We start from the raw sequence: 27370 nt of genomic DNA on the forward strand, positions 1-27370 counted from the left end.
GTTATCGTCGTCCTAAAAAAATATCCTTCTTCGTAGGCGCATGGCTGACTTAAAAAAAAAGACACACCCGTCTGCTTGACCGATTTAAAACGGACAATAAAAAGGATAAAATCGGGTCGGCGCGTTGGAGTTGCTTGAGCCGTCGTTGACTTGTGAAGTATGGTTGGAGCAGCTCCCCGGCTAACTTTCATGTGACCCCCCATGCCATCTGACCATCTCCGCGCGCCCCACACCAGACACAAAGCCGATCCAAATCAGCAGGAGATAGATCAAGATCCAGCCCAAATCCAACTGCCCCGCTGCAAATCGTGAGGACCCAGTCTCGGATCTCGGAGAAAGGAGGCGGAGGCGCAGGCGTGGGACGGTGGGAGGTGCTCCGGCCGGAGTTTCATTTTCTTGAAGCGGAGCCGGCGGCGCTCTGACGACTGACGGGGCCGTTGTTGGAGGAGTACCACGCGCTGGTTTATCGCGGCTGCCGTCAGTTTGCCGGCCGGAGGACATCGACTGCCCCGAGTACCCGCTCGCCGTCGACAAGGACGGCCTCCCCACCCGGCGCCCAAAGCCCAGACGTGAGCTTGAATTGATTGATTGAGTCGCATCACGCTGCTTCGGCGGTGAACTTTATCTGAATTTTACTCTCGGCTAACTGGCCGTGGTGGATGCAACGCAGGTCACGACGTTGGGTTGCGGCGCCTTGGCGGTGGCTGACGGACGGGCGCGGTTGGGGAGCTGGCGCGCCGGGCGGAACGCATCTGGGTCTGGGTGACGACGGCGTGAGATTGGGGAAAGTTGAAGTGCAGGGGAAAAAAATCTAACTGGTGAACCCCAGCTGACAGCAGTATCGGGTCTCTCAGCTTTTGCTTTTGTGGTTCATCCATAGCTGACTCTGCTTAATCTGTAGCCACGACGCAGCAAAAATGGCGATGATCCTAGACGCCTTTGCATACTATGTGCAAAATATGCTCACGGAGATGGTCAAGGAGGAAGTGCACATGCTGCTTGGAGTCAGAGATGATATCGACAAGATGGATGTTAAGCTTGGGGATCTCAAGAACTTCCTTGCCGATGCTGACAGAAGGAACATCACAGACAAGACCGTGCAAGAGTGGGTGGGCCAGCTCAAGCGCGCCATGTACGAAGCTGCCGACATACTCGACGTCTGTCAGCTCAAGGCCATGGAGCGTGGTTCATCCACTGTGGATGTCGGGTGCTTCAATCCCTTGCTCTTTTGCATGCGGAATCCCTCCCATGCCCACGACATCGCCACCCGCATCAAGGGTCTGAACAAGAGGCTCGACACCATCAAGGAGCGAAGCGCTGCTTTCAGTTTCATCAATCTTGGTTCATACGAGGACCGTAGCAGCAAGGTGCACGCTTCTCATTCTGGAAATACCAGCCGTGAGACATCACGGGAGTTCGATCGGTCGGGTATAGTCGGGGAGAAGATCGAAGAAGACACAAGAAAGCTGGTTGAGATCATGTTGACTGAAAAAGAGGGCAACGCCAACATCATGGTTGTTGCCATTGTTGGTGTCGGCGGCATAGGTAAGACCACTCTTGCCCAGAAGGTCTTCAATGACGAAACCGTGAAGGCCGAGTTTGATAACACAATATGGTTGAGCATCAACCAGGACTTCGACAGGGTTGAGCTGCTCAGGACAATCATCACCCTTGCTGGGGGAAAACACTGGTGAAAAAGCGGTTGGCTGTGCTTCAGCCAATTCTCACTACTGCCCTGACAGGGAAGAAGCTATTTGCTGGTGCTAGATGATGTGTGGTGTCACGAAGCATGGGGTGATGTGCTTGCAATACCCTTGGCTAATACTCTGGTTCGAGGTAGTAGGGTCCTCCTCACTACTAGAGATGAGAGAGTTGCTCGAGGGATGAAAGCTGTGCTTCCCTACCACCACGTTGACAAATTGAAGGAGGAGGATGCCTGGTCATTGCTCAAGAAACAGGTACATAGCCAAACTCCATGCATCGTCACTAATTATGCTTATTTGGCAAGTCCAGATTGTGAGAAAGCATATATATTGAAAATTCAAGATTAAGGAAGCCACCACTCATGTCTTGCTATCGTCGAATTGGGCGGTTGTTATGCTAACCGGGGATAAACCGTAACAGGCCAAAGCTTCCAGGTTTGGCCCAATAACCAATTCGGTTGGCCTGCTTTCTTGTCACGTAGAAGAGAATGAGCTTATTTGACATCTACAGCATTAGTACACAAAACATAATTTTTTTATGGCCTAAAAAACAGGACAATAAGGGCTCCTTCGATTCATAAGATAGGAAAAATGGAGGTTTGGTATACCCTGCCCATTTGAATTCTATGGAATCGAAAAACAGAGGAATTGACACAAGTGGGTGTTTGATGGCAGCATAGGAAAATCACAGGATTCTTTTAAAAAGTTCCGACCTCATGGAAAATTTCCTATAAAATAGACCAGGGAAATTCCTGCAAATCAAGCACCTATCACAGGAAAAAAAAATCCATAGGATCACAATCCTATGAAATTCTATGGAAATCCCATGAATCAAAGGAGCCCTAAACTGGCGAACCAGCAGTTTGACCGCTGAACTGAACCGACAGCCTCACCGATTCGGTTTCAAAAACTATGGTTGGGTACAACCACCTCAACTAGCCACCCACTGTAATATTCATGGACATAATTAAATACAGAATTTGGTTTGTAATTGTATACAAACTAAGCATCTTGGTTAAAAGGAAAGTAGATAGCACCTTGTTTGGGTGAGCATGTAGCATATGTTATGATGTTATTCATTCACGTTTTAGGTATCCTTGTTGACAGAGACCTCCCCGGTTAGCGATTCATCCACTTCACAAATTCAGTTTAGGTAGTTCATTGACAGATTGACTGATCTCTCATTAGTTTCCTTTCTTCATGAGCTTATTATTAACTGAACCTTAATTTCCGCTTGCTGCTAATAGACCACCATTTTTCTTTTAAGACAGCCCGCTCTGTACTGAATCGATTGGTTTAAATTTTTTATAGATAGTCTCAAGTGTGACTGATATACATGAGATAGATATGCTCAAGGATATTGGCTTGCAAATTGTAGCAAAATGTGATGGCTTGCCTCTTGCTATCAAAGTAATGGGAGGACTCTTGTGTCAGAAGGATAATCAACACAGTGACTGGAAGATGGTTCTGGATGATTCTATATGGTCAGTATCTGGAATGCCCAAAGAGCTAAACCATGCAGTATATTTGAGCTATGAATATTTACCTTCTTGCATCAAACAATGCTTTCTATGCTATTCCCTTCTCCCTAAAGCTGCAAAGTTTCTTAGAGAGGACATAATTGGCATGTGGATTAGTGAAGGATTTCTACATGGACCCTCAGACGACTTAGAAGAATTAGGAAGAAAGTACTATAAGGAATTGATACAGAGGAACCTTATAGAGCCAGATTCAAAGTACATTGATCAATCATTTTGCAACATGCATGATGTCATTCGCTCGTTTGCTCAATTTGTGGCTAGAGATGAGGCACTAGCAGCTCACAGTGGAGAAAGTAATATTGTTAGTAAACTTAGTGCACATAAGTTTCTTCGGTTGTCGCTAGAAAGCAAAGCATCAGGATCAGATGGGTTAGACTGGAGTTCTTTACAAGCGCAAACCACACTGAGAACACTAATATCAGTTGGCCGTATAAATGTGAAGCCTGGTAATTCATTGGTTCATTTTTCATGTCTGCGGACTCTGCATATAGAGTCTGCGCATGCTGCGCTGGTTGAATCTTTGCATGAATTCAAGCACTTGAGGTACTTGTCTTTGGAACGGTCTGATATATGCAGTCTTCCAGAAAGCATTGGTAAAATGAAATTCTTGCAGTACATTAGCCTGAGAGGATGCCAACAATTTGTGGATCTTCCGCATAGCATTGTAAAGTTAGGACACCTAAGGTACCTTAACTTCCAGAAAACAAGTATAAATGGCATACCTAGGGGCTTCTGTGTTCTGACAAATTTGAGGAATGTAAATGGATTTCCGGCCCGGGTGGATGGTGATTGGTGCAGTTTGGAAGAGTTGGGCCCTCTTTCTCGGCTCAAGTATCTTGAAATACAGGGGTTGGAGAATGTAACTGATTCCTCATTCGCAGCAAAGGCAAAGCTTGTTGAGAAGGTGCATCTTACCAACCTATGCTTAACCTGTGGTAGTAGATTGGGGGATGACTGGCTGATTGAAGAAGAGAACCAATGAATCAAGAAGGTGTTTGACAAGCTCTGCCCTCCTCCCAGCTTAAATTATCTTGTCATTGAAGGATATTTTGGAAGAAGGCACCCAAGGTGGATGATGTCATCATCAGATATGCCCCTCAAGAACTTGAGGATTCTGATGGCTGAAGATCTGGCTTGGTGCACACAACTTCCTGATGGCTTGTGTCACCTCCCTTATTTGGAGTTCCTTCAGGTCGACCGTGCCCCAGCTATCAAGCGTGTTGGACATGAATTCCTGCAGTCATATCATCACCAGAATCTTCATCCTTCACATGTGGTTTCATTTCAAAATTGCACACGATGAAGTTAATGGGCTTGGTGGAATGGGAGGAGTGGAAGTGGGAGTAGCAAGTGCAAGCCTTTCCTGCCCTGACTGAGCTTATTCTGTTTGAATGCAATTTGAAGCGTCTTCCTCCTGGCCTTGCCTCCCAGGCAAGGGCTTTGAAGGTATTATCCGTACAGCAGGTCAAGGGTCTCATCTCTCTAGAGAACATTGCTTCCCTGATCGAGCTGCAAGTAATTGAAAACTTCCACTTGGAGAGAATCACTAATCTCCCCAGACTGCAGAAGCTTACCATCACCCGCTGCCCAAAGTTGAAGGTGCTGGAGGGTGTTCCTGCACTACAGAGGCTCATGCTCGAGGACGACTACATGGAGACACTCCCAGAATACATGGGAAGTATAAACCCAAGACGTTTGGAGCTCTACTGCAGCCTGGCGCTGCTTGCTTCCATGACAGTGGCACAATCTGGACTTGAGTGGGACAAGTTCAGCCATATTGAGCATGTCAAGGCATATGCACATGAAGGAGATAATCCAAGGAAATGGTATGCATTGTACACAACTAATCCTTACAACTTGGAGACAAATGTCAGCAGCTCTGCTTTGATGTATAGAGGTAAATTGGCATTGCTCATTTATCTTAATTTGTTTGTGTGCTCTGTTTATTTGATTTATTTTCTAACTAGATCCATAGGTTGGACTCTGAATATATTCTCTTTATTCTCATTCTCTTGAATGCATCCTTCCAGAGTAGGTCAACAAAAAACATGGTACTAATGTCAACATTGACATTACTACCTTTTTCTGTAAAAAACAGATGACTGGCTTCTAATCATTTTGTATTGGTTACTGTTGACGAATGCTACTTTCCGATTTGGCTGCTCTCTCACGTTGCTAAATAGTATCTGTTCCATATTAACACCGTCACAGCAGAGCTGTTGCCTTGCAAGTTCTCGAGTGTGTAATTACTTTACTGTTTTCTTCAATTCTTCTCATGCAGGAACCTTATTTTCTTTGGAGGATGCGCAAACATTTGAGTCTGCCTTCAAAATGACAAGAAGAACCTTTAGGTATATCTGCAGCTTGGTGAGTCTGGAATTGAATTATATGACATGCTACACCTTTGCTGATGGGAGGGAGCTGTCTTTACAAGATCTAGTAGCCATTGTTCTCAGAAGGTTGTACTCTAGTGAGCCACCGGAGACGATAGGATCCACTGTTGGTGTGAACGAGTCAACCGTCTTGTTGGTAACTGAGAGCTTTGTTGCTGTGTTGTGCGATCGAGCAAAGCATCACTTGCTTTGGCCAGACTCCAGTGAAAAGGATAAAATCAAATCCATGTTTGACAAGATCCACAATATGAATAACTGCTTCTGTGTTATATGTACAACTCGCATCCCATTTGGACCAACCCGCGACAGTGAGAATAATTGCAGTGTTATAATGCAAGTCATCGTTGATCCAGAGATAAGGTTCACAAACATTTGGTTGACATTGACAGGTAGCATGAACCTCTCTAGCATTTGGCCAGAATGTCATCCGAATCAGGAGGTGAATTAACACAAGTCCTCTTAGTACATCTCAATTTTTTCATCTAGTTACTCTGTCCACTAATTTCTCATATTTATTCCTCCTGTTGTTTCCATCCTTCATCTGTTTACAAGATCCACAGAAGGACCATGAGGTAGGTGCATCAGGCTTAGGGGATCATTAACTGAATTTTTTTCTTTCTGCCAGCTTCATTCTAGGTACACTGCAGTCTGTGCTTAAAAGTCTTGTTATTCGTTCGATTACAGCAATATACAAGTTCTCTTTTTCCTGGTTCATTTTCTCTGATATGGCTGTTAGTGATAACCTTTAGGTGATAAATTCCCTTTGTTATATATTAATTACATAACTACGAAAGGAAAATAATTGACTTACCTATGAGCAACGTATTTCCCTCTCTGTAGCTATAAGCTGCGACCCTTATGTATTTCCCATTCAGTATTGACAATTGCTTTAATCATGATTCATTCGATAGCACGGGGAATGTGAACAAAAAATATTAGCAGCTACGCGATCCTCAAAGATGAAAAATACTGATACAAATAAAACCTTGATTTGATCAGGTGGAAGGGAAGCCGACATCCTGCTGGTTGGAGCTTTTGAATGCATGAAAGAGTCGGCGTCGCAATGGAGCCAAAGATTACATCGATGCTGCAAACATGAACTGAACACAACATTTTGTATTTCTTGTCATCTGTCTGTTTGGCACAGACGAGTTTTGTTAAGCAGTCTGAACTTTGTGTATCGGCGACAAGCTTTAAAATGGCAATGTAGCTGTGGAATTTACAAAACATCTATTGGTGGGCTATCTTTAGCTCTGGCCTCCAGCAGGTCACCATGATCCCTCGACCAGCGGATTGCGGTAGCGAGAATAGCTCTCGTCTCGCTGAAGGTTTTTCCTCTATTGTTGGCCCTTTTTTGTTTTTGTTTCTGTTCACTCTTTCTTGTTCGCTTGATCCGTCGTGTGCCATTCTCTGGTTGTCATCCAGTTTTCTTTCATTATTTCCTTTCTGTTTTTTCAGTTTTCTTTGTTTCTCAAGTTTTTTTCGATTTTTTTTGTTTTTTCTTTTGCTATTTAACCGGTTTTCTCAGTTTCTTGCTTGGTTTTCATTGGAATTTTTTCTTTTCTTCTTTCCTACGATTTCTAAAGCTCATTTTTTCCATCTCGGTTTTCATTGATTTTTATTTTCATTTTTTTCCTTTGGTTCTCCTTTTTTTGTTTTATTTTGTTTATTTTTCAGTTTTCATTGCTTTTATTCATTTCTCTTTGTTTCTTTGTTGGTTTTAATTGGTTACTTTTTTATTCAACACATATCTATTTTTATCAGTCCACAGTGTAATGTACATGTGAGACATTTTGCTGGTACACACTAAACATTTTTTAATAAACAATGTACATTTTTTTCTTAAACACTTGTTTTGAACACTTTTTTGAATATATGGTCAACATTTTCTCAAATACGCGTGAACATTTTATTAACAACGGTAAACATATTTTCACACACAATGTACATTTTTCGAATAAATGACTTTTTTTCAAAAATATGTTTTGATGTCTACTTTTATTCATACAGATTGTACGTTATTCATATACATCAGAAACATTTTTCTTAAACACATTAACGATTTTTGAAGTACTGCCTCCATCCCACAATATAATATCATTTTTCAAACTAACATACATCAACATTGTTTTTTTTTTTGCGGATGACATCAACATTGTTTTCATACACATTTATATTTTTCCAGATATTTGTTTGATTTCTACCTTTTTTTCTTGTAAACCTTTTCGTATACACAAGAAAAATAATTCCTATACATGTTTGAAAAATTTCAAGTACATGATTAACATTTGTATACACGCTAAAAAAGTTCAATACATGAGAAATATTGTTTTCATACATATTTATAGTTTTTGTAAATAATTTTCTATACATGAGAAACATTTTTTATACACTTTCAACATTTTTAAAATGCTTGATTAACAATTTTTTAAATACATGATCGACTCTTTTCATACAAATTGTATATTTTTTGGCATACATTTTTCGTATACATGAGAAAAAAAATTAATACACATTTGACATTTCTTAAATGCATGACTAATATTTTTTAAGTGTTTTTGGGTATTACACTAGTGAATTCGTACGTGCAATGCATGTTGATATTAAGGTAGAAAATTAAATGCATTTAAATATTAGCCAGAAAATCAATTGAATGTTAATAGTATTAGGTAGGATATCAATTATGCGTAATTACATGGATATTCTATATTTGACATGTTATAAATTGCAAACATGTTTATCGCTCACCATGAAAGCGATATAAGTCGTTGGATCTATAATATTTGATGGCTGTTTTGTTGGATCTAGCCCTTTGGGGCTTTTTATATGTGTATAGATACGAAACAAAAGAAGAAAAGGCTGCAGGCCTGCGTTACCCGCTGGGCCGGCCCGTTCTAGTCGCTGCTTGAGGCGAGCCTGCACTGTGTCTCGCTCGTCGCGGCCTGCCTCTTTGTTGGAGCAGTGGCAATGGGCCTCGTTGGGTTTGGGCCATCATGGCTGTGGCTGGGCTTGGCCTTTTCGGGCCCGACGACCGGGGAAAGGTCGCTGGCGTGTCCGTCGGAGCGACTCTCTGGTTGGATGGATGGTTGTGCGCAGGCGCCGCCATGCCGCCGCGACAGGAGATTCGCTGCTGTGCAGCGCGATGGGGGGTGCTCCGCCGTGAGGTGGTGGGCGCCGGTGGAGCTGCCCGACGAACAGGTGGCAGGGGCAGCGCGGCCGTCTTCTCCGTCGTCCACCGGCGCCGCCCCGGTCAGTGTACGTCCTGGATCCACCACATCCGCACCCAGGCCCCATTCCCATTCAGGGTCTCTTTGATTCAAAGGATTTTCATAGGATCTTTGAAGGATTAGAATCCTTAGGAATTTTTCCTACGTTGATCGTTTGATGCGTAGGATTGAATCCTGTAGGATTTTTTGCTAAGGATTCATTTGTACTACATTTTACAGGAATTCTAACATCCACTCCAACCTCTTGAAAGAAATCCTTTGTTTTTCCCGTGACACAATCAAACAAACTCAAATCCTATAGGGATCCAATGGACATGCCATTCCAATCCTACGTTTTCCCTATTCCTGTGTTTTTGCAATCCTATGAATCAAAGAGGCCCTCAGTTTCTTCCATTCACTCTTTGATCCCTAATTTTGCTAGTAGTAATTTTGGAATCTGCACATTTTTTTTGTTTGGTACAGTGCATCCGTATTTGCTGTGCTTGGTGAGAGCGTCTGTCTAATTCAGTTCCAGCATCATACTGTATTTACATGTACCCAAGTTCACTGGCAGTACACATCTCTGAATTACTTGTAAGCAACACAAATCATTGTTAGGCCCAGTAACAGAACTCATTTTGATTCCACCAAGGATGACACTGACAGTGACTGATTGACGATCTTACAGAAATTGACTCAGGGATCTTCAGTCTTCAATTTCTACAGCCCTGATAATATTGCCTCATTCACTACACTACGCAGTTCATATATATCGGGTGCCAGTAGTATATCGCACAAGGCAGGGCATCGAAACCTAACCTAGGTTATGCCGGCCAATGGTCGACCTTGTAAGAAGTCTTAGGAAACTGCCAGGCCTCAAGATATCCATAGAAGATGGCGACATTTAGTGCTAGTTAACCCATCAGAAAGGCCTTTATTATAGTATAAGGTAGTACATTGTGCAGCAAGTTAGGCTACTGTGAAACTATGATATTGAAGCACAAACTGTCTTTTGGTTCTGGCTAGCTTCCAAACAAACAGCCAATTTTTCAGCTGCACAGCACTTGCTTCCGGAAAATACCAGGATGTTCCTGGGTCCTGGTTTATGCCTTTCCTTCCCTGCACAATCTTTAATAAGAGACGGATATATCTAGGTACAGCTAATTGTGTTGGTGTTTCTTAACATCAGACGCGGCATCAATTGTATCGTACCATTCATCGGCTAGCTTAGCTGCCAGCTAACAGGCTGGTCTGCTGAATAATCCAAGGCTCAACGCGTGCGGATGGATCCGTTGATCACGATGTGGAAGTTATGTTTAATTCCATACAAGTTGCATTTAATCCAGTAACATGACAGGGTTAGAGAACTAATTATATATTTTCCCTTTGGCTTATATATATATAGACACAGTGCCTCGTCCTTGTTAGCCCTTCACCAGTACTGGTGTACTACGAGTTGCTCCAGAGGAATTAGAGCAGGACCCAACATCCATCCACCTTGAAGGTAATTTTGCATCTCTCTCTTTATGTTCAGATGATTTTGCTTGCATCTGTCCATCTAGGTAGCTTGCCCATGCTTATGAATTATAACTCGTTCCTCATCTGCCTATGTTAGGATTCTAGTGCTGCCTTTTTTCAATAATTTTGGCTGGCAATCATCAGCTGCAACGAGTGGCAGGGAAGATATGATATGTGGTTCAAATTTGTTACAGCAGAAACGTAGAAAACATGGCGATGGTCCTAGATGCTTTTGCGTCCTATGTGCTAAACATGCTAACGGAGATGGCGAGGGAAGAGGTGCACATGCTGCTTGGATTCAGACGGGAGATCGACAAGATGGACATTAAACTTAGGGACCTCAAAAACTTCCTCGCCGATGCTGACAAGAGAAACATCACCGACAAGAGCGTGCAAGAGTGGGTGGGCGAGCTCAAGCGTGCCATGTATGAAGTTGCTGATATACTTGACCTCTGCCAGCTCAAGGCCATGGAGCGCCGTCCGTACACTTTAGATATGTGGTGCTTCAACCCCTTGCTCTTTTGCATGCGGAATCCCTCCCATGCCCACGACATCGGCACCCGCATCAAGGCGCTCAACAAGAGGCTCGACACCATCAAGGAGCAAAGCACTGCTTTCAGCTTCATCAATCTTAGTGCCTACGAGGATCGTAGCAGCAAGGTGCAAACATCTAATTCTGGTAATACCAGCCGTGAGACCTCAGGAGGGTTTGATCGGTTGGGTGTAGTTGGGGAGAAGATTGAAGAGGACACCAGAAAGCTGGTTGAGATCATGCTGACTGAAAAGGAGGGAAATACCAACATCATGGTGGTCGCTATTGTTGGCGTAGGCGGGATCGGTAAGACCACCCTTGCCCAGAAGGTCTTCAGTGATGAAACCGTTAAGGACGAGTTTGACAAGACGATATGGTTGAGCATCAACCAGAACATTGATAAGGTTGAGTTGCTCAGGACAATCATCACGCTCGCAGGGGGCATACACGGAGGTGAAAAGGCGTTGGCTGTGCTTCAGCCAATCCTTAGTACTGCCTTGACAGGGAAAAAGCTATTGCTGGTGCTAGATGATGTGTGGAGCCACGGAGCATGGGGTGATATCCTTGAAATACCATTGGCTAATGTTGTCGCCCAAGGTAGTCGAGTCCTTGTCACTACTAGAGATGAAAGAGTTGCCCGAGGGATGAAAGCTGTGCTTCCTTACCACCACATCGACAAATTAGGGGAGGAGGATGCCTGGTTATTGCTCAAAAAACAGGTATATAACTGAACTCCATTCATCAGTAGTAATTGCTAGTTCCTTAACTTGGAGTAGAAATATAATAATTGAACACACACTTTTGTTATTCTTTGAGATTACAAGATGAACCCATAACAATTTGACACTAGCCTCTGAGTAACTGCAGTTTATTTAAAACAAATGCAAACTTCTCCTTATTGACTGTCAGTTAAAACTGCTTGCAGATAGTCTCAAGTGAAATAAATGAACATGAAGTTGATACGCTCAAGGATATTGGGCTGAAAATTATAGCGAAATGTGATGGTTTGCCTCTTGCTGTTAAAGTAATGGGAGGACTCTTGTGTCAAAAGGACAATAAGCGCCGTGACTGGGAGATGGTTCTGGATGATTCCATATGGTCAGTATCTGGAATGCCTGAAGTGCTAAACCATGCAGTACATTTAAGCTATGAAGATTTACCTTCTTGCATCAAGCAATGCTTTCTATGCTACTCCCTTCTCCCCAAAACTGCATTGTTTGGAAGAGATGACATAATTGGCATGTGGATTAGCGAAGGATTTCTTCATGGACCCTCAGACGACTTAGAAGAATTAGGGAGCAAGTACTATAAGGAGCTGATACTGAGGAACCTTATAGAGCCAAATGCACAGTACCTTGATCAATGTGTCTGCAACATGCATGATGTTGTGCGCTCATTTGCTCAATTTGTGGCTAGAGATGAGGCATTGACAGCTCTCGGTGGAGAAACTAATATTGATAGTAAACTTAGTGCACATAAATTTCTTCGATTATCTCTTGAAAGCAAAGCATCAGAATCAGATGGGCTAGACTGGAGTTCTTTAGAAGCACAAAAGACATTGAGAACACTAATATCAGTTGGCCATATAAATATGAAGTCTAGTGATTCATTGGTTCATTTTCCATGTCTACGGACACTACATATTGATTCTGCACATGATGTTAGATTGGTAGAATCTTTGCATGAATTCAAGCACCTGCGGTACTTGTCCTTACAGAACTCTGATATATCTTGTCTGCCAGATAGCATTGGTAAGATGAAATTTTTGCAGTACATTAACCTTAGAGGATGCCAGCAATTTGTGGAACTTCCACATAGCATTGTAAAGTTATGGAAGCTAAGGTATCTTAACTTCAATAAAACAAGTATAAGTGGCATACCTAGGGGGTTCTGTGGTCTGACAAATTTGAGGATAATACATGGGTTTCCAGCTCGGATAGATGGTGAGTGGTGCAGTGTGGAAGAGTTGGGCCCTCTTTATCGGCTCAAGCATGTTGGAATACAGGGGTTAGAGAATTTAACTACTTCCTCGTCTGCAGCAAAGGCAAAGCTTGGTGAGAAGGTGCATCTTACCAACCTAGACTTAACATGCAGTAGTATATTGGGTGACAATGGGCTGATTAGAGAGGAAGATATGGTCTCTGAGGAAGAGCAACAACGAATAGAGAAGGTGTTTGATGAGCTCTGCCCTCCGCCCAGGTTAGAATATCTTGCCATTGAAGGATATTTTGGCCGATGGCTCCCAAGGTGGATGATGTCATCATCAGCTGTGCCCCTAAAGAGCTTGAGAACTTTGATGATTGACGACCTGGCTTGCTGCACACAGCTTCCTGATGGCTTATGTCAGCTCCCTTATTTGGAGTTCATTCAGATCAACCGTGCTCCAGCCATCAAGCGTGTTGGACCAGATTTCCTGCAATCCTACCATCAGCACAGCCCTCGTCCTTCCCAGGTGGTTATCGCATTTCCGAGATTGCATGTGATGAATTTAGCGGGAATGGTGGAATGGGAAGAGTGGGAGTGGGAGGAGCAAGTGCAAGCCTTTCCTGTCTTACAGAATCTTGCGCTAATTAGCTGTAAATTGCGGCGTCTTCCTCCGGGCCTTGCCTACCAGGCAAGAGCTTTGAATGTATTGCCCATACAACAAGTCCAGGGTCTCAGCTCTCTAGAGAACTTCGGATCTCTGGTCGAGCTGGAAGTGGCTGGAGGCCTTGACCTAGAGAGGATCACTAATCTCCCCAGACTAAAGAAGCTTACCATCAAGAACTGCTCAAAGGTGAAGTTGCTAGAAGGTGTTCCTGCACTCCAGACTCTCGTGCTCGTGGATTTAGACATGGAGACACTCCCAGAATACATGAGAGGTATAAATGCAAGGCATTTGGAGCTCTACTGCAGCCTAGCACTGCTCGCTTCCATAGCCGCCGGGCAATCTGGTCCTTTGTGGGACAAGTTCAGCCATGTTGAGCATGTCAAGGCATATGCACAGGAAGGAGATACTCCAAGAAAATGGTTTGTCCTGTACACAGCTAATCCCTACAACTTGGAGACAAATGTCAGCCGCTCTTTCATGTCCAGAGGTATTACAGAAACTTAGCATTGCTCGTTCATCTTAATTTGTCTATTTATTCTTGTTGTTTTTACCTGTTTGTTTTCTACCTTACGTCAGTATGTTGGAGTTTTATTGGACAACAAACACTTGTTAGTAATGTCAACATAGATGTATTGCTAGCTTTTTCTCTAAGAAAATAGATGAATGGCTTTTCTTTTGTTTGTAGTGGTTATTTGTTGACCAATGCTACTTCCTGACTTGGCGAATTGTAAAAAAACCACCACATTAGAAGTTCAGTGCCGGAATTGCCACCACATTCCTTGGGCGCCCCAAAACTCCACCACTTTCCTTGCTAATTTTCTCAATAAACACTTATCACGTATTTAGGTCATTTTAATGACATTACTGACATGTTGGGCCCATCTATAAGCTCTGACATGCATAAACGGTCCATTGTGTTTGTTGACTGTTACATTAGACATGGGGTCCATCAGTCATCAATTAAACTGACAGAAGGGTCCCTGAAAAATTGCACAATGCATCCTAAAACAAAATAGATTACAATTGGGCCCCTAAAATTGAACGTGTCACCACTGGCCCGAGGATGGGAGCAGCAGCAGTACGACGACGGCTCCGGCGCTGTGGAGATGGCCGACACGCAGAACAGCAAGGAGGCAGAGGTGGCGGACAACTCCCTAGTGGCGGCCGTCTTCCCCAAATGTGGCGGCCTTCTCGCACCACTGCTGCCTCGACCTCGTCCTGGCGCCATGGTGGAGGTGGCCGCTCCGGCGGCTCCCAGTTCCACGGCGTCCACCCTTCTCTAGCTACATCTGCCCGAGGCGGAGGTAGGTGAATTCCAATCCCGCCTGCCACGGCCATGGCCGCTCCAACATCACCTGGACCCAGTGCGCGTCAAGCCGGACAACGGAGAAGGCGACCTGATGACATGAGCAGGGAACCGACTCTCCACGCGCCATATAGGAGGAGGGTGGAGCTCATCGGGGCAGGGGAGGCGCGTTGCGGGAGCCTCTGGATCCGGTGTGGTGCCCCGCAGGACGGGAAGCGGGGCGGTGGATCTCGCCGGCGCTGAGAAGGACAATAAGAGGGAGAAGGTTGAGGGGTCGATGCAACGCCCCTCTAGCCATGGCCATGGTATGGGTAGGGAGGGGAGCAAGCGAGCAGGGGAAGATGAGGGGAGCGCAATGTCGGCGGCGAGGTCGTCGGGGCTTGGCCGGCGTGGTTGTGTGCGCAGGAGGCGGCGGCTGCTTGGCCACTACGGGAGGGAGGGGATGGGTTGGGTGGGATGGAACCCTGACAGGTGGGCAATCGTTTGACTTAACAGTCAATGCCGTCTGTGTTGATCATTTAGTGCCACGTGGATCTGACCAATGGGCCCGACATGTCAGAAATCAGATTAATTCTGCTTAAATCGGTCATAAGTGTTTATTGAGAAAATTAGCGGAAAATGGTGGATTTTTGCGACGCCCAAGGAATGTGGTGGCAATTCCAGAACTGAACTTCAAATGTGGTGGTTTTTTGCAATTCACTCTGATTTGGCTGGAGTCCCTCATTTGCTAAGTTTCTTTTGTTCTCATTTGTCCCCTACTTCCCCTGCTCAGATGTCATTTCTGGATCCCAAAATTTCAACTCCTCACATTTTAGCTCTTGCTTTGCAAGAAATGGATTTTATAATCACTTTTCGGCTTTCTTCTTATGCAGGAACCTTATCTTCTTTTGAGGACACACAAAGATTTGAATCAATCTTCAGAATGACAAGAAAAACCTTTAGCTACATCTGCAGCTTGGTGTGTGTGCCGTCATTGGAAGATATGAACAGGTATACCTTTGTCGACGGGAGGGTACTCTGCCTGGAAGATCGAGTGGCCATTGCTCTAAGAATGTTGTACTCTAGCGAGCCACCAGAGACTTTAGGATCCTCTGTTGATGTAAACAAGTCAATCATCTTGTCGGTAACTGAGAGGTTTATTGATGCTGTGTTCAAACGAGCAAGGCACCACTTGTGCTGGCCAGACTCCAGTAAAATGGATAAGATCAAATCCATGTTTGGCAAGATCTACAATATGCATAACTGTTGCGGTGTTATATATACAACTCACATCCCATTTGGACCAAACCGCGACCATGAGAAAAATGGCAGCATTCAAATGCAAGTCGTCGTTGATACAGAGACAAGGTTCATGAACATTTGGTTGGAATTGGCAGATAGCATGACCCAGTTGAGCATTTTGCATGACTCTGAAATCTTTGATGGGTGCGAGAAGCGTGATTGGCTGAATGGCAGCAAGCTGAAGGCAGCATTAGATGGGTCAGAAGTCAGGGAATACATAATTGGTGATGCAGGATACCCTCTTCTCTCATGGCTAATCACACCTTACCAGGAAGACCTCTCAGACTCCAAGGTAGAGTTCAATAGGAGACACTCTGCAGCCACAACCTGCGCGCCAAAGGCGCTGGCGTGGTTCCAAGATACATGGAAGTACCTGCAGGGAGATGCGTGGTGGCCGGTCAATCCGGAAACTATGTCTAAGATTATCTGTGCCTTCTGCATGTTGCATAACATAGTCATAGATATGGAGGAGGATGCAGCAGTGCAGAACACTGAGAATGTTCGCCGGTTGAAAAATGAAGATGCCGTCAGGGTAAGGGATATGCTGTTACAACACTTCTTGATTGGAAGGTCATCTGAATCAGGAGGTGAATTAACACATCTTAATTTGTTCGTTTTGTCGTTCTGTCTACTAATTTTCCATATTTATCTCCTCCTGTTGTTTCCCTCCTTCATCTCATTAGTTGGCTCAGTAGATACAGAGGAGGACGAAGAATTAGCTGCATCATTATCCAGAAGCTCATCATTATCCCAGACTCCTAGTGGCTCAGGAGATGAAGACAAGGAACAAGAAGCGCAGAGAAGAACAGATTGCTAAGCAAGTGGTCATTATCTAAAAGAAATTCTCTAGCATGCTGTGATTCGAGTCATGTATTCTCTCGATCCAGCAATATCGCAAAACTCCCTTCTTATAGGTATGTGAGAATCTTTAACTAAACTCCCCTGGCTTTATATCAATTACATAACCCCAGAAGAAAGGTAACTGATTCAACTGTTAGCTGTGTGCTAAGCAAAACATCAGTAGCTATTAACTGAGAGTCTTGTGTATTTCCCTCTCTGCTGACAAGTGCCTTAATTGATGGTATATTGAATAAGATCTGTGATCTGGATAATAAAATTAGCAGCTATACTAAGAATAATTGATATGTTAAACCCTATTGCATGGTCGTATATCTGAATAATCAAAACCTTGGTCTGATCAGGTAGAAGTGAAGCACTTCATCCTGCTGGTTGGAGCTTTTGAATGCACGATGCAAAATCAAAGGTGCAATGGAGCCAGAGACTGCTCTGAGAGTGCTAATGAATTGAAGTTCAACGTTTGTTTTAAAAATAATTGGTCACCTATCTATTTGGCAAAGATGTTGTGCTCAATGTAAATCTCAAAATACATATTAGGCCCTATATATATGGATATAGGGAGTACCGATGATGGTGAATCTCTTCTGCATGTTCCTCGACTAGAGAATATACATTCTCTTTAGCTCCTATAACCTAGCCTTTGTAGGATTGCTTTAGATAGGAAGAATCGGCATGAGTCAGCCTTGCTATCATTTGTTGAATCAGCTTCAGTATCTTTTCTGAAACTGCCATTATCATCACTGATCTATTCTCCTTGAAACATTTTGCTTCTACATCAGTCTGCACATAAAATTCCAATCAATGAAAGGCCGGGACAGACGACCAAAAAATAAATAAATAAATCTCTTGCTCTCTGCATTTTTGGGCGGTAACACACTGCATGCCTATATATATATGTTAAGAAAATTAATGTTGGTGTGTCAACCATTTATAGTCGGGTTTCTATGTCTTTTTTCTTGGATCATTTGGTTTTTCCTTTTTGGTTTTTGTACTTTTTTCTGGTTTTCTTCTGTTTCTTCCATCTTTTGATTTCACTTTTCCGTTTTCTTCTTTCCTTTTCATCTTTATAAACATATCTTTATACATAAACATATTCAAATAAGTGGTGAATATTTTATAATACATGACATCTTTTTACAACACGATGAACATTTTCAATTTTTGACAGACATTTTATTAATAAAGGATGATTTTTTAAATAAACTTGTTCTAACGATATTTTTCAAGAAAATGTTTTCGAATTTTCCTAGTTTTTTAATAAAATTTCTCAAAAAAAAACTAAGGTTATTCGGTCGAGCTTGGGGGTATTTGCCCACCTCCTTCCAGCCCAGGCCCAGATCGGCTGGAGAAAGGCGTAACCTTGTCTCAAAAAAAAAAAGCGTAACCCCGTCCCCGGCAACGTCTCTGCTCTCTTCCACGCCGCCGGCGTCCCTCGCTCCTCCGTCCGCTTCTATCCTCCCTCCCGCCCACTTCCTCCGCCCGTTCCTATCCTTCGTGCGGCGTTCACATGGAAGAAAGAGAGAGGAAGGTGAGAAAGGCGGGCCGCGCGCTGACGTGCCCTGTTGCCTGACGACCCGTGAGCTGCGTGCGGTGGGGCGTCCACGGAGGCGGCGAGTCGGCTCCCGCCGACTGCACACGGCGGCGAACTGGGCAGCGGTTTCCACGGGGGTGGCGAGATGGGCGCCTCAAACTGTCGAAGTGCGAAGTAAGTTGGGTTTAGAGGTCAAATTCCCCATCCGGAAAACGCAAGAAAAATGCCCGCGCGCCAACTCCGCCGCAGCAGCCACCACCTCACCATCGCCGCCGCTAAATCCCACGCCACGCTGCTCAAGTCCGGCGTCACCTCCCCAACGCCCTGGAACCAGCTCCTCACCGCCTACTCCCTCACCCCACTCGGCCTCGTCGCCGCGCCCGCGCGCCAGGTGTTCGACCAAATCCCCCGCCCGGACGCTGCCTCCTGGAACTCCCTCCTCACCGCTTATGTCTCCGCCGGCGCGCACCCCGCCGCGTGCCGCCTCCTCTCGGCGCCCAGCTGCACTCGCTCACCGTCAAAGCCGGCCTTTCCGATAACATCTTCGCTGCGACCGCATTGCTTCACATGTATGCCAGATGTGGCCGCAGGAGGGACGCTCGTCAGGTGTTCGACGGAATGCCGGAACGGAACACCGTTTCTTGGAACGCCCTCGTTGCCGGTTACGTGGAATCTGGGAAGGTTGCTCCAGCAGTTCAGCTGTTTGTTGAGATGGAAAGGGAGGGGTTACGTCCAGACGAGGCAACATTCGCCGTGTTGCTCACAGTGGTCGATGACTCGAGTTGCTTCTTGATGGACCAGCTGCATGGGAAGATTGTCAAATATGGATCAGCGTTGGGCTTGATAGTGTTGAATGCAGCAATCACTGCCTACTCGCAGTGTGGGGCCCTGGTAAATTGTAGAAGGATCTTTGATGAAATTGGGGACAGACGGGATTTGATATCATGGAACGCAATGCTTGCAGCTCACGCTTCCCATGGGATGGAGCAGGAGGCAATGGGATTCTTTGTTACCATGATGCAGGCGAGTGGAGTTCAGCCTGACATGTATAGTTTCACAAGTATCATAAGTGCGTGCGCGGAGCATCGCGACCACGGAGGGACAGTAATTCATGGTTTGGTGATCAAGAATGGCTTCGAAGGAGTCACGCCTGTTTGCAATGCTCTAATTGCCATGTACACTAGATTTAGTGAGAACTGCATGATGGAGGATGCATACAAGTGCTTTGACTCCTTGCTGCTCAAGGACACTGTCTCCTGGAATTCTATGTTAACTGGGTATTCACAGCACGGTTTGAGTGCTGATCATATATACTTTTAAATCACGGGCGAAATTACCGCTATAGCGGTTCAGAATCTTCCCCGCGATTTGCTTCCTTCCCAAAATCGCGGGCGATTGCGCCAATTTCGCCGGAGATCGCGGCCTTCCTTCCTATAATTTCGCTGCCAATTTTCCTTCCGCTAAACTCCTTCGCCCGCGCTTTAAAAGTATGGTGCTGATGCCTTGAGATTCTTCAGATGTGTGCAGTCAGAAAATATTAGAACTGACGAGTATGCATTCTCTGCTGCCCTGCGTTCATGCTCAGACCTTGCTTTACTTAGGCTAGGTAGACAAATACACGGTTTAGTCACCCATTCTGGTTTTGCCTCCAACAATTTTGTTTCCAGCTCGCTGATCTTCATGTATTCTAAGAGTGGTGTTCTTGATGATGCAATGAAGTCTTTTGAGGAGGCAGACAAGAGTAGCTCGGTGCCATGGAACTCTATGATGTTTGGTTATGCGCAGCATGGACAGGCCCAGGCCGTGCGCAGCCTCTTCAATCAGATGCTGGAGCTTAAGGTTCCTTTGGATCATATTACATTTGTTGGCCTGATTACTGCCTGCAGTCATGCTGGTCTTGTGGATGAAGGTTCAGAAATCCTCAATACGATGGAAAATAGGTATGGAATTCCTCTTCGGATGGAGCATTATGCATGCGGCATTGATCTGTATGGGAGGGCTGGGCAGCTTGACAAAGCAAGAGAGCTTATTGACTCTATGCCATTTGAACCAGACGCCATGGTGTGGATGACCCTATTAGGTGCTTGCAGAATCCATGGGGATATGGAACTAGCGAGTGATGTGGCCAGCCATCTATTGGAGGCAGAACCTAGACAGCACTCCACCTATGTTCTCCTCTCCAGCATGTATTCTGGTCTTGGGATGTGGAGTGATAGAGCAATCGTGCAGAAGGAAATGAAGAATAAAGGATTAAGCAAAGTCCCTGGTTGGAGCTGGATCGAGGTGAAGAATGAGGTGCACTCTTTCAATGCAGAGGATGGATCGCACCCAAGGATGGATGAAATATATGAGATGTTGAGTTTGTTGCTTCACAATTTTCCTGTGCAGCCTGTGCATCAAGAAACAACTGGAGCCATCGACTGCTGTGAGCAATTTGCCTCTTAATATTTTTATCATTATCATTTTACATTTATTTGCCGCAATTCTGCTCTTCGAGTTTATAACCGCCGTCAGTTTATTCACACACATGATATTTTGGTTGGCCACAGAACTATCAAATTATGGGTTCCACTCAATTAAAGATCAGGACAGATGAGAGAAAGAAAAAATCAATCTCCTACTCTATGTATAAGCTGTGCGTACCAACATATGGGCATTTTTTCCTTTAAAATATAGCATTTGCAAGCCACCTTCTGGCCTCACAAGTAAAAACAACTATTTAAAATGGCAGTCGGCACATAACAAGTGAAAATTGTTGAAATATAGATGGCTTTAGGCGTATAAAACAATTACAAAAAAACCTCTAAAGGCCTATGTGGGTGTCCTGATTAGGTGGTGGGAAGTTTAGTACCACATCAGGACTGGAGGAAGTTTTGGACCTTCTTAAAAGGGATTCTCTTCTACATGTTATTGAATCATGAGGACAGTGGTTCCCGCGCGTTCCTCCTCCACCGTACCGAGCTCAGACCTATAGCATGCACGCGCTTAATTTTTGCGGTCTGGAATGGATAACTAATGTGCAATTAATTACAACTAGATATTTTTACAATGTTAACATACAGATAGAGAAAAATAATAATGTTGTCGTAACTTTTCTTCTTCACTTTCTTAATAACTATTTCTTCCCATGCTCACTTTAATTCTTCTATTGATGTTGCCCATAGTTGGACCAAGAACTCCCAAACTCCCTTGGAAGAATTTTTTCCCTTAGGGTTGTAGTTCCCCACTATACTCTCGCCGTGGCTTTTCGGTTGGGCATACCCTGTCCCTACCCTAGCCCTTGGTTGTCGCGTCAGGCACTGTTCGGCCCCTACCCTCCACCCTGGGGCATAGCTAGCCCATGTAACCCTAGACCTTATAATTTATACTATACCCTAGATTTGTTTACTCTAAAATATACCTCTATTTGCTACTTGGTGATACTAGTCTCGAGCAAACATTTACGTAGGGGTGAAAATCTTATCAAATTGGCGACGTGGGACTAAAAACATCCAGGTATAGTGGGTCAATCATATTTGACGCCTTAAGTGTCAAATTGACGGTGAAACACACAGGCGCATGTGTGTTTGGGCCGAACATTTACACTTTATTTTATATGTCCTTTTTCTTCAGTTTTTTATTGGTTCTTTTGGGTTTTGTTCTTTTTTCTTTTTGCTTTCTTCTTTTTTTTGATTTTTGCAGAATTCTATTTCCGTTTTATTCCTTTATTTTACTTTTAAACACATTTTTATACATAAATATTATTTCAATAAACGGTGAATATCTTTTACATACACGACAAACTTTTACAATACGGTGAACATCTTCAAAATATAGAAAATATTTCTATTAATAAGCGACGAACTTATTTTTTAAAAATCAAGTCTTAAACTTGTTTAACAATAATTTTCAAGTTCTTTTTGTTTTTTTACAAAATTTCTGAAAACAAGAAAAATCATGCTTTGGGCAGCCAATATTTGACGCCACTCGCGGTGGTCGCCACCTCCCTCCAGCCCAGGCCCAGGTCGGCCGAAGAAAGAAGGCTCGGCCCTCTCAACGGCGGCCCAGGCTACACGTCTGCTCTCTTCCACACCGCCGGCGTCCCTTGCTCCTCCGTCCGCTTCTATCCTCCCTCCCGGCGACTTGCTCCGCCCGCTCCTATCCACCGTGCGGCGCTCGCATGGACGACGGGCCGCGCGGTGTCGTGCCCTGTCGCCTGACGACGGAGGCGGCACGGTCAGCTGCGTGCGGTGGGAGGTAGAGAAGAAATGCCCGCGCGCCGCTACCCTCTCACCATCGCCGCCGCCGTTGCCGCTAAATCCCACGCCACGCTGCTCAAGTCAGGCGTCACTTCCCCCACGCCCTGGAACCAGCTCCTCACCGCATACTCCCTCTCCCCGCTCGGCCTCGTCGCCGCGCGCCAGGTGTTCGACCAAATACCCCGCCCGGACGCCGCCTCCTGGAACTCCCTCCTCACCGCGCACGTCTCCGCCGGCGCGCATTCCGCTGCATACCGCATCTTCCAAGCCATGCACGAGCAGGGACTCGCCGCCAACACCTTCGCCCTCGGCCCCACTCTCCGCTCCGCTGCTGCCGTGGGCTGCCCTGCTCTCGGCGCCCAGCTGCACTCGCTCATCGTCAAAGCTATCCTGGCCGACAATGTCTTTGCTGCGACCGCATTGCTTCACATGTATGCCAAATGTGGCCGCAAGAGGGATGCTCGTCGGGTGTTCGATGGAATGCCGGAGCGGAACACTGTTTCTTGGAACGCCCTCGTTGCTGGTTATGTGGAGTCTGGGAAGGTTGCTCCAGCAGTTCGGCTGTTTGTTGAGATGGAGAGGGAGGGGTTGCTTCCTGATGAGGCAACATTCGCGGCGTTGCTCACAGCGGTCGATGACTCCAGTCATTTCTTGATGCATCAGCTGCATGGGAAGATTGTCAAATATGGATCGGCATTGGGTTTGATAGTGTTGAATGCAGCAATCACTGCCTACTCACAATGTGGGGCCCTGGCAAATTCTAGAAGGATCTTTGATGAAATTGGGAACAGAAGGGATTTGATCTCATGGAACGCAATGCTTGGAGCTTACGCTTCCCATGGGATGGAGCATGAGGCGATGGGATTCTTTGCTAACATGATGCGAGCGGGTGGAGTGCAGCCTGACATGTATAGTTTCACAAGTATCATAAGTGCGTGCGCGGAGCATCGTGATCAGGGAGGGACAGTAATTCATGGTCTGGTGATCAAGAATGGCTTTGAAGGAGTTACGCATGTTTGCAATGCTCTAATTGCCATGTACACTAGATTTAGTGAGAACTGCATGATGGAAGATGCATATAAGTGCTTTGATCCCTTGCTGCTCAAGGACACCGTCTCCTGGAATTCTATGTTAACTGGGTATTCGCAGCACGGCTTGAGTGCTGATGCCTTGAGATTCTTCAGATGTGTGCAGTCAGAAAATATTAGAACTGACGAGTATGCATTCTCTGCTGCCCTGCGTTCATGCTCAGACCTTGCTTTACTTAGGCTAGGTAGACAAATACACGGTTTAGTCACCCATTCTGGTTTTGCCTCCAACAATTTTGTTTCCAGCTCGCTGATCTTCATGTATTCTAAGAGTGGTGTTCTTGATGATGCAATGAAGTCTTTTGAGGAGGCAGACAAGAGTAGCTCGGTGCCATGGAACTCTATGATGTTTGGTTATGCGCAGCATGGACAGGCCCAGGCCGTGCGCAGCCTCTTCAATCAGATGCTGGAGCTTAAGGTTCCTTTGGATCATATTACATTTGTTGGCCTGATTACTGCCTGCAGTCATGCTGGTCTTGTGGATGAAGGTTCAGAAATCCTCAATACGATGGAAAATAGGTATGGAATTCCTCTTCGGATGGAGCATTATGCATGCGGCATTGATCTGTATGGGAGGGCTGGGCAGCTTGACAAAGCAAGAGAGCTTATTGACTCTATGCCATTTGAACCAGACGCCATGGTGTGGATGACCCTATTAGGTGCTTGCAGAATCCATGGGGATATGGAACTAGCGAGTGATGTGGCCAGCCATCTATTGGAGGCAGAACCTAGACAGCACTCCACCTATGTTCTCCTCTCCAGCATGTATTCTGGTCTTGGGATGTGGAGTGATAGAGCAATCGTGCAGAAGGAAATGAAGAATAAAGGATTAAGCAAAGTCCCTGGTTGGAGCTGGATCGAGGTGAAGAATGAGGTGCACTCTTTCAATGCAGAGGATGGATCGCACCCAAGGATGGATGAAATATATGAGATGTTGAGTTTGTTGCTTCACAATTTTCCTGTGCAGCCTGTGCATCAAGAAACAACTGGAGCCATCGACTGCTGTGAGCAATTTGCCTCTTAATATTTTTATCATTATCATTTTACATTTATTTGCCGCAATTCTGCTCTTCGAGTTTATAACCGCCGTCAGTTTATTCACACACATGATATTTTGGTTGGCCACAGAACTATCAAATTATGGGCATTAACCAGCCAGCCCCTGTTGGAGATGATTGAGCACACTTCTCTTGTATATTCTGTGGATGCACATTCATCTGCTCTGATTGCTAGTGGCAGTGAAGACCGCTGTGTCAATATATGAAAGGTCATCTGTTTTGTGTGCTTTGGAAAATTCATGTTAAAATTCAGTTGTAATTTTTCATTGGATATGATTTGTTTATACTTATATCTTCTCTATTGAACAACTCTTGAAACCCCGGCCTTTCCATTGGTGGTACTATCCATTCTACAAATGGATTTTTCTAAATAAATGTCAATTGTAGTGAAGTCAATATCTCCCTGCCTATGTTCCAGTCTATTCCAAACAAAAAAATAGTTCTAGTCTGTTATTGTACTTCCCCTAAAGCGGGGACTTCCTTTATAAGCAAATGATCCTACAGATCTCTGATCTTAAACATATTGAGTAGTTGCAAACTGGAAAGATCACTATGATACAAACCATGACAAGAAGTAAGAATGACCTGCTGATTGTATTCTAACATTTGGATTCCTGCTTCTCCATTGACTAGTTCATGACCATGAGCAGCTTCATTGGCTTTTCTCGGGAAGTGGGATGTTAATCAGTAAATGTTCCAGTTTATTAATTATGTCAAAGTTTGAGCTAGAATGTGCTTAATGCTCCAATGTAACTGCTTGGAGTGGAGAGAAGATATCATGTGTCTTTCTCTTGCACTGATATCTGACTATCCGCTACAAAGTAAATAGGATGCAATTGATGCTCTCCTGCAAAAGCAAAACCTGCCAACATAGAAGCCAGTGCATGTTCTGATAATCTGATGGAATCGTGAGGATATGGACAACCAGCCATAATAGGGTTTAGCAGTGATGAGGAACTTGCGGCTTATACACAGATCTTATTTCTCAGTACACACTTAGCATGTTGGTTTCTGTTGCTTCCTGATTTCTGTAAAGTTCTGACATCTTCTGCTTAAAGTGACCATTAAACAAGTGGAGTCAGACAAGAATAGCAGAGGGAGACAGACAATGCTAGCTGGAAGATCATTATGTAAAAAAGAAACTTCATTCTAGGTATTACTGCTACCATGATGTGTTTCCAATCTTGTTTTTATCTACTGAAAGCTTCAAATCTTATTATTCCCTCCATTGGCCAATATCACACTTCTCTTACTGGTTTGCTCTTTTGATTTGCCACATTAATGTAAGTACGAACCTTTAGCCGATTAGCTTGATTGGGTATATATATTAATTACATCAGTTTGAAAGAATGGTAATGTGCCAAGCAAAAAATTGCATGTTAACTAAGTCTGTATCTTCCCTCTCTGTACTGTATTTTGACCATAAGAGTCAGCAGCTGTACTGTGCATGGTAATGGGGAAAAAATCTCGATATACTAAACCACGACACATGATCGTTTATCTGATACGACTAAAATCTTGATTTGATCAGGTGGAAGGGAAGCCTCCCTCCTGCTGGTTGGAGCTTTTGAATGCAATTTTGATGCCGCACTATGAATTGAAGTTCAATATTTTGATAGTTTTGGCAAAGAAAAGCTTATGTACTCTGTATTTAGCCGAGCTTGTGTACGCTGCATGCTGAGTATCTGTTACTGAAGAATTTGCAAACATGAATACATAATGGCAGGGAGTCCTCTGTGTCTATGACAGGTGTTTGGGGCAGTAATCTTTATTCAATACACAAGGATGAATACCACAGTGCAAAAAAAAAAAACAGAAATGTCAATCACAAGTGTTATTCTTTCATGTAAAATAAATAAGAACAAAACAGCTCAAACTTCAGGCTAGCGAGGGCCATTTAACATTATTAATTAGTATTATAAATCAATTGATAAGGGCGAAATTAAAGAAAAATACCCAAATCTTAACAGAGCAGGACTGATATCTGAAGTCAATTCTTCACATGAGACTCCAGCAGTAGAAAAACATAGTATTCATTTTCCTTTCTTTTGGTTGGTTGGTTGGTTGGAGACAAGAGAATCTAGGCTTGTTGATTTGCTTTGACTTGTGAAATCAACATTGCCGGCCCACTTTTAATAGGGTTCACAACTGGTTGGCACAATCACATCATTCACACTGATAATTCGTACGCAACTTCAGCTACTGCAACTTGGAACAAGTCGTCACCAAAACAGAGGCCAGTCAACTGAAGACTACCAGCAATGCCATGCCAATTCAGACAATATCATCATGTCATGTCGTCGACGAACAGATTCTGCACACTGGATTCATTTGGCCAATTCTCCATACTGAATTTATATTATACCCATCACAGATTCACAAACAAATGAAAATGCCGAGTCATCCCCAGAATGTACTGACAACCATACAATTAACCTCGCAAAGCTCAGCTCCAAAAGAAAAGAAAAAAACATGGTATCTACTATACTGTCCAACAAAGTGCCAAACAATCATAGTGGCGCAGCCG

General features: G+C 44.4%; 2 protein-coding genes and 2 pseudogenes across 11 annotated transcripts; all 4 read left to right on the forward strand.

The window, feature by feature from the left end:
* The first annotated feature begins 123 nt into the window (after positions 1–123).
* Positions 124–6866, forward strand: LOC125515214 (annotated as a pseudogene).
* A 1799-nt stretch (positions 6867–8665) lies between these two features.
* On the forward strand, positions 8666–17688 carry LOC125512696 (putative disease resistance protein RGA3). 10 transcript variants are annotated; one of them, XM_048677792.1, is made up of 7 exons: positions 8668–8892; positions 10033–10347; positions 10459–11612; positions 11819–13970; positions 15662–16657; positions 16763–16984; positions 17273–17688. In XM_048677792.1, exons 3-6 carry the CDS (start codon positions 10572–10574, stop codon positions 16885–16887), a joined length of 4314 nt encoding a protein of 1437 aa, XP_048533749.1. In that variant the 5' UTR covers positions 8668–8892; positions 10033–10347; positions 10459–10571; the 3' UTR covers positions 16888–16984; positions 17273–17688. The 10 variants fall into 10 exon arrangements, with proteins under 10 accessions (XP_048533752.1, XP_048533749.1, XP_048533750.1 ...); XM_048677793.1 differs by having other exon boundaries at positions 16766–16984; XM_048677794.1 differs by having other exon boundaries at positions 16772–16984.
* A 607-nt stretch (positions 17689–18295) lies between these two features.
* On the forward strand, positions 18296–21002 carry LOC125512700 (annotated as a pseudogene).
* Positions 21003–22416: 1414 nt separating this feature from the next.
* LOC125512698 (putative pentatricopeptide repeat-containing protein At3g25970) lies at positions 22417–25234 on the forward strand. Its single transcript, XM_048677796.1, has 2 exons — positions 22417–24789; positions 24914–25234. Coding segments are annotated over exons 1-2 (2085 nt in total). The 5' UTR covers positions 22417–22706; the 3' UTR covers positions 24916–25234.
* Positions 25235–27370: the final 2136 nt, after the last annotated feature.

Source organism: Triticum urartu, chromosome 6 (genome assembly GCF_003073215.2).
Source record: "Triticum urartu cultivar G1812 chromosome 6, Tu2.1, whole genome shotgun sequence".
In the NCBI taxonomy this organism is placed as follows: Eukaryota; Viridiplantae; Streptophyta; class Magnoliopsida; order Poales; family Poaceae; genus Triticum; species Triticum urartu.

Excerpts from the sequence above, each read along its gene's own strand:
- LOC125512698 (XM_048677796.1), top strand. The coding sequence starts at position 22,707 with ATGCCCGCGCGCCGCTACCCTCTCACCATCGCCGCCGCCGTTGCCGCT.
- LOC125512696 (XM_048677791.1), top strand. The coding sequence starts at position 10,572 with ATGGCGATGGTCCTAGATGCTTTTGCGTCCTATGTGCTAAACATGCTA. Across the intron at positions 11,613-11,818 it reads GGTTATTGCTCAAAAAACAG|ATAGTCTCAAGTGAAATAAA; the intron begins GTATATAACTGA and ends AACTGCTTGCAG. Across the intron at positions 13,971-15,661 it reads CCGCTCTTTCATGTCCAGAG|GAACCTTATCTTCTTTTGAG; the intron begins GTATTACAGAAA and ends CTTCTTATGCAG.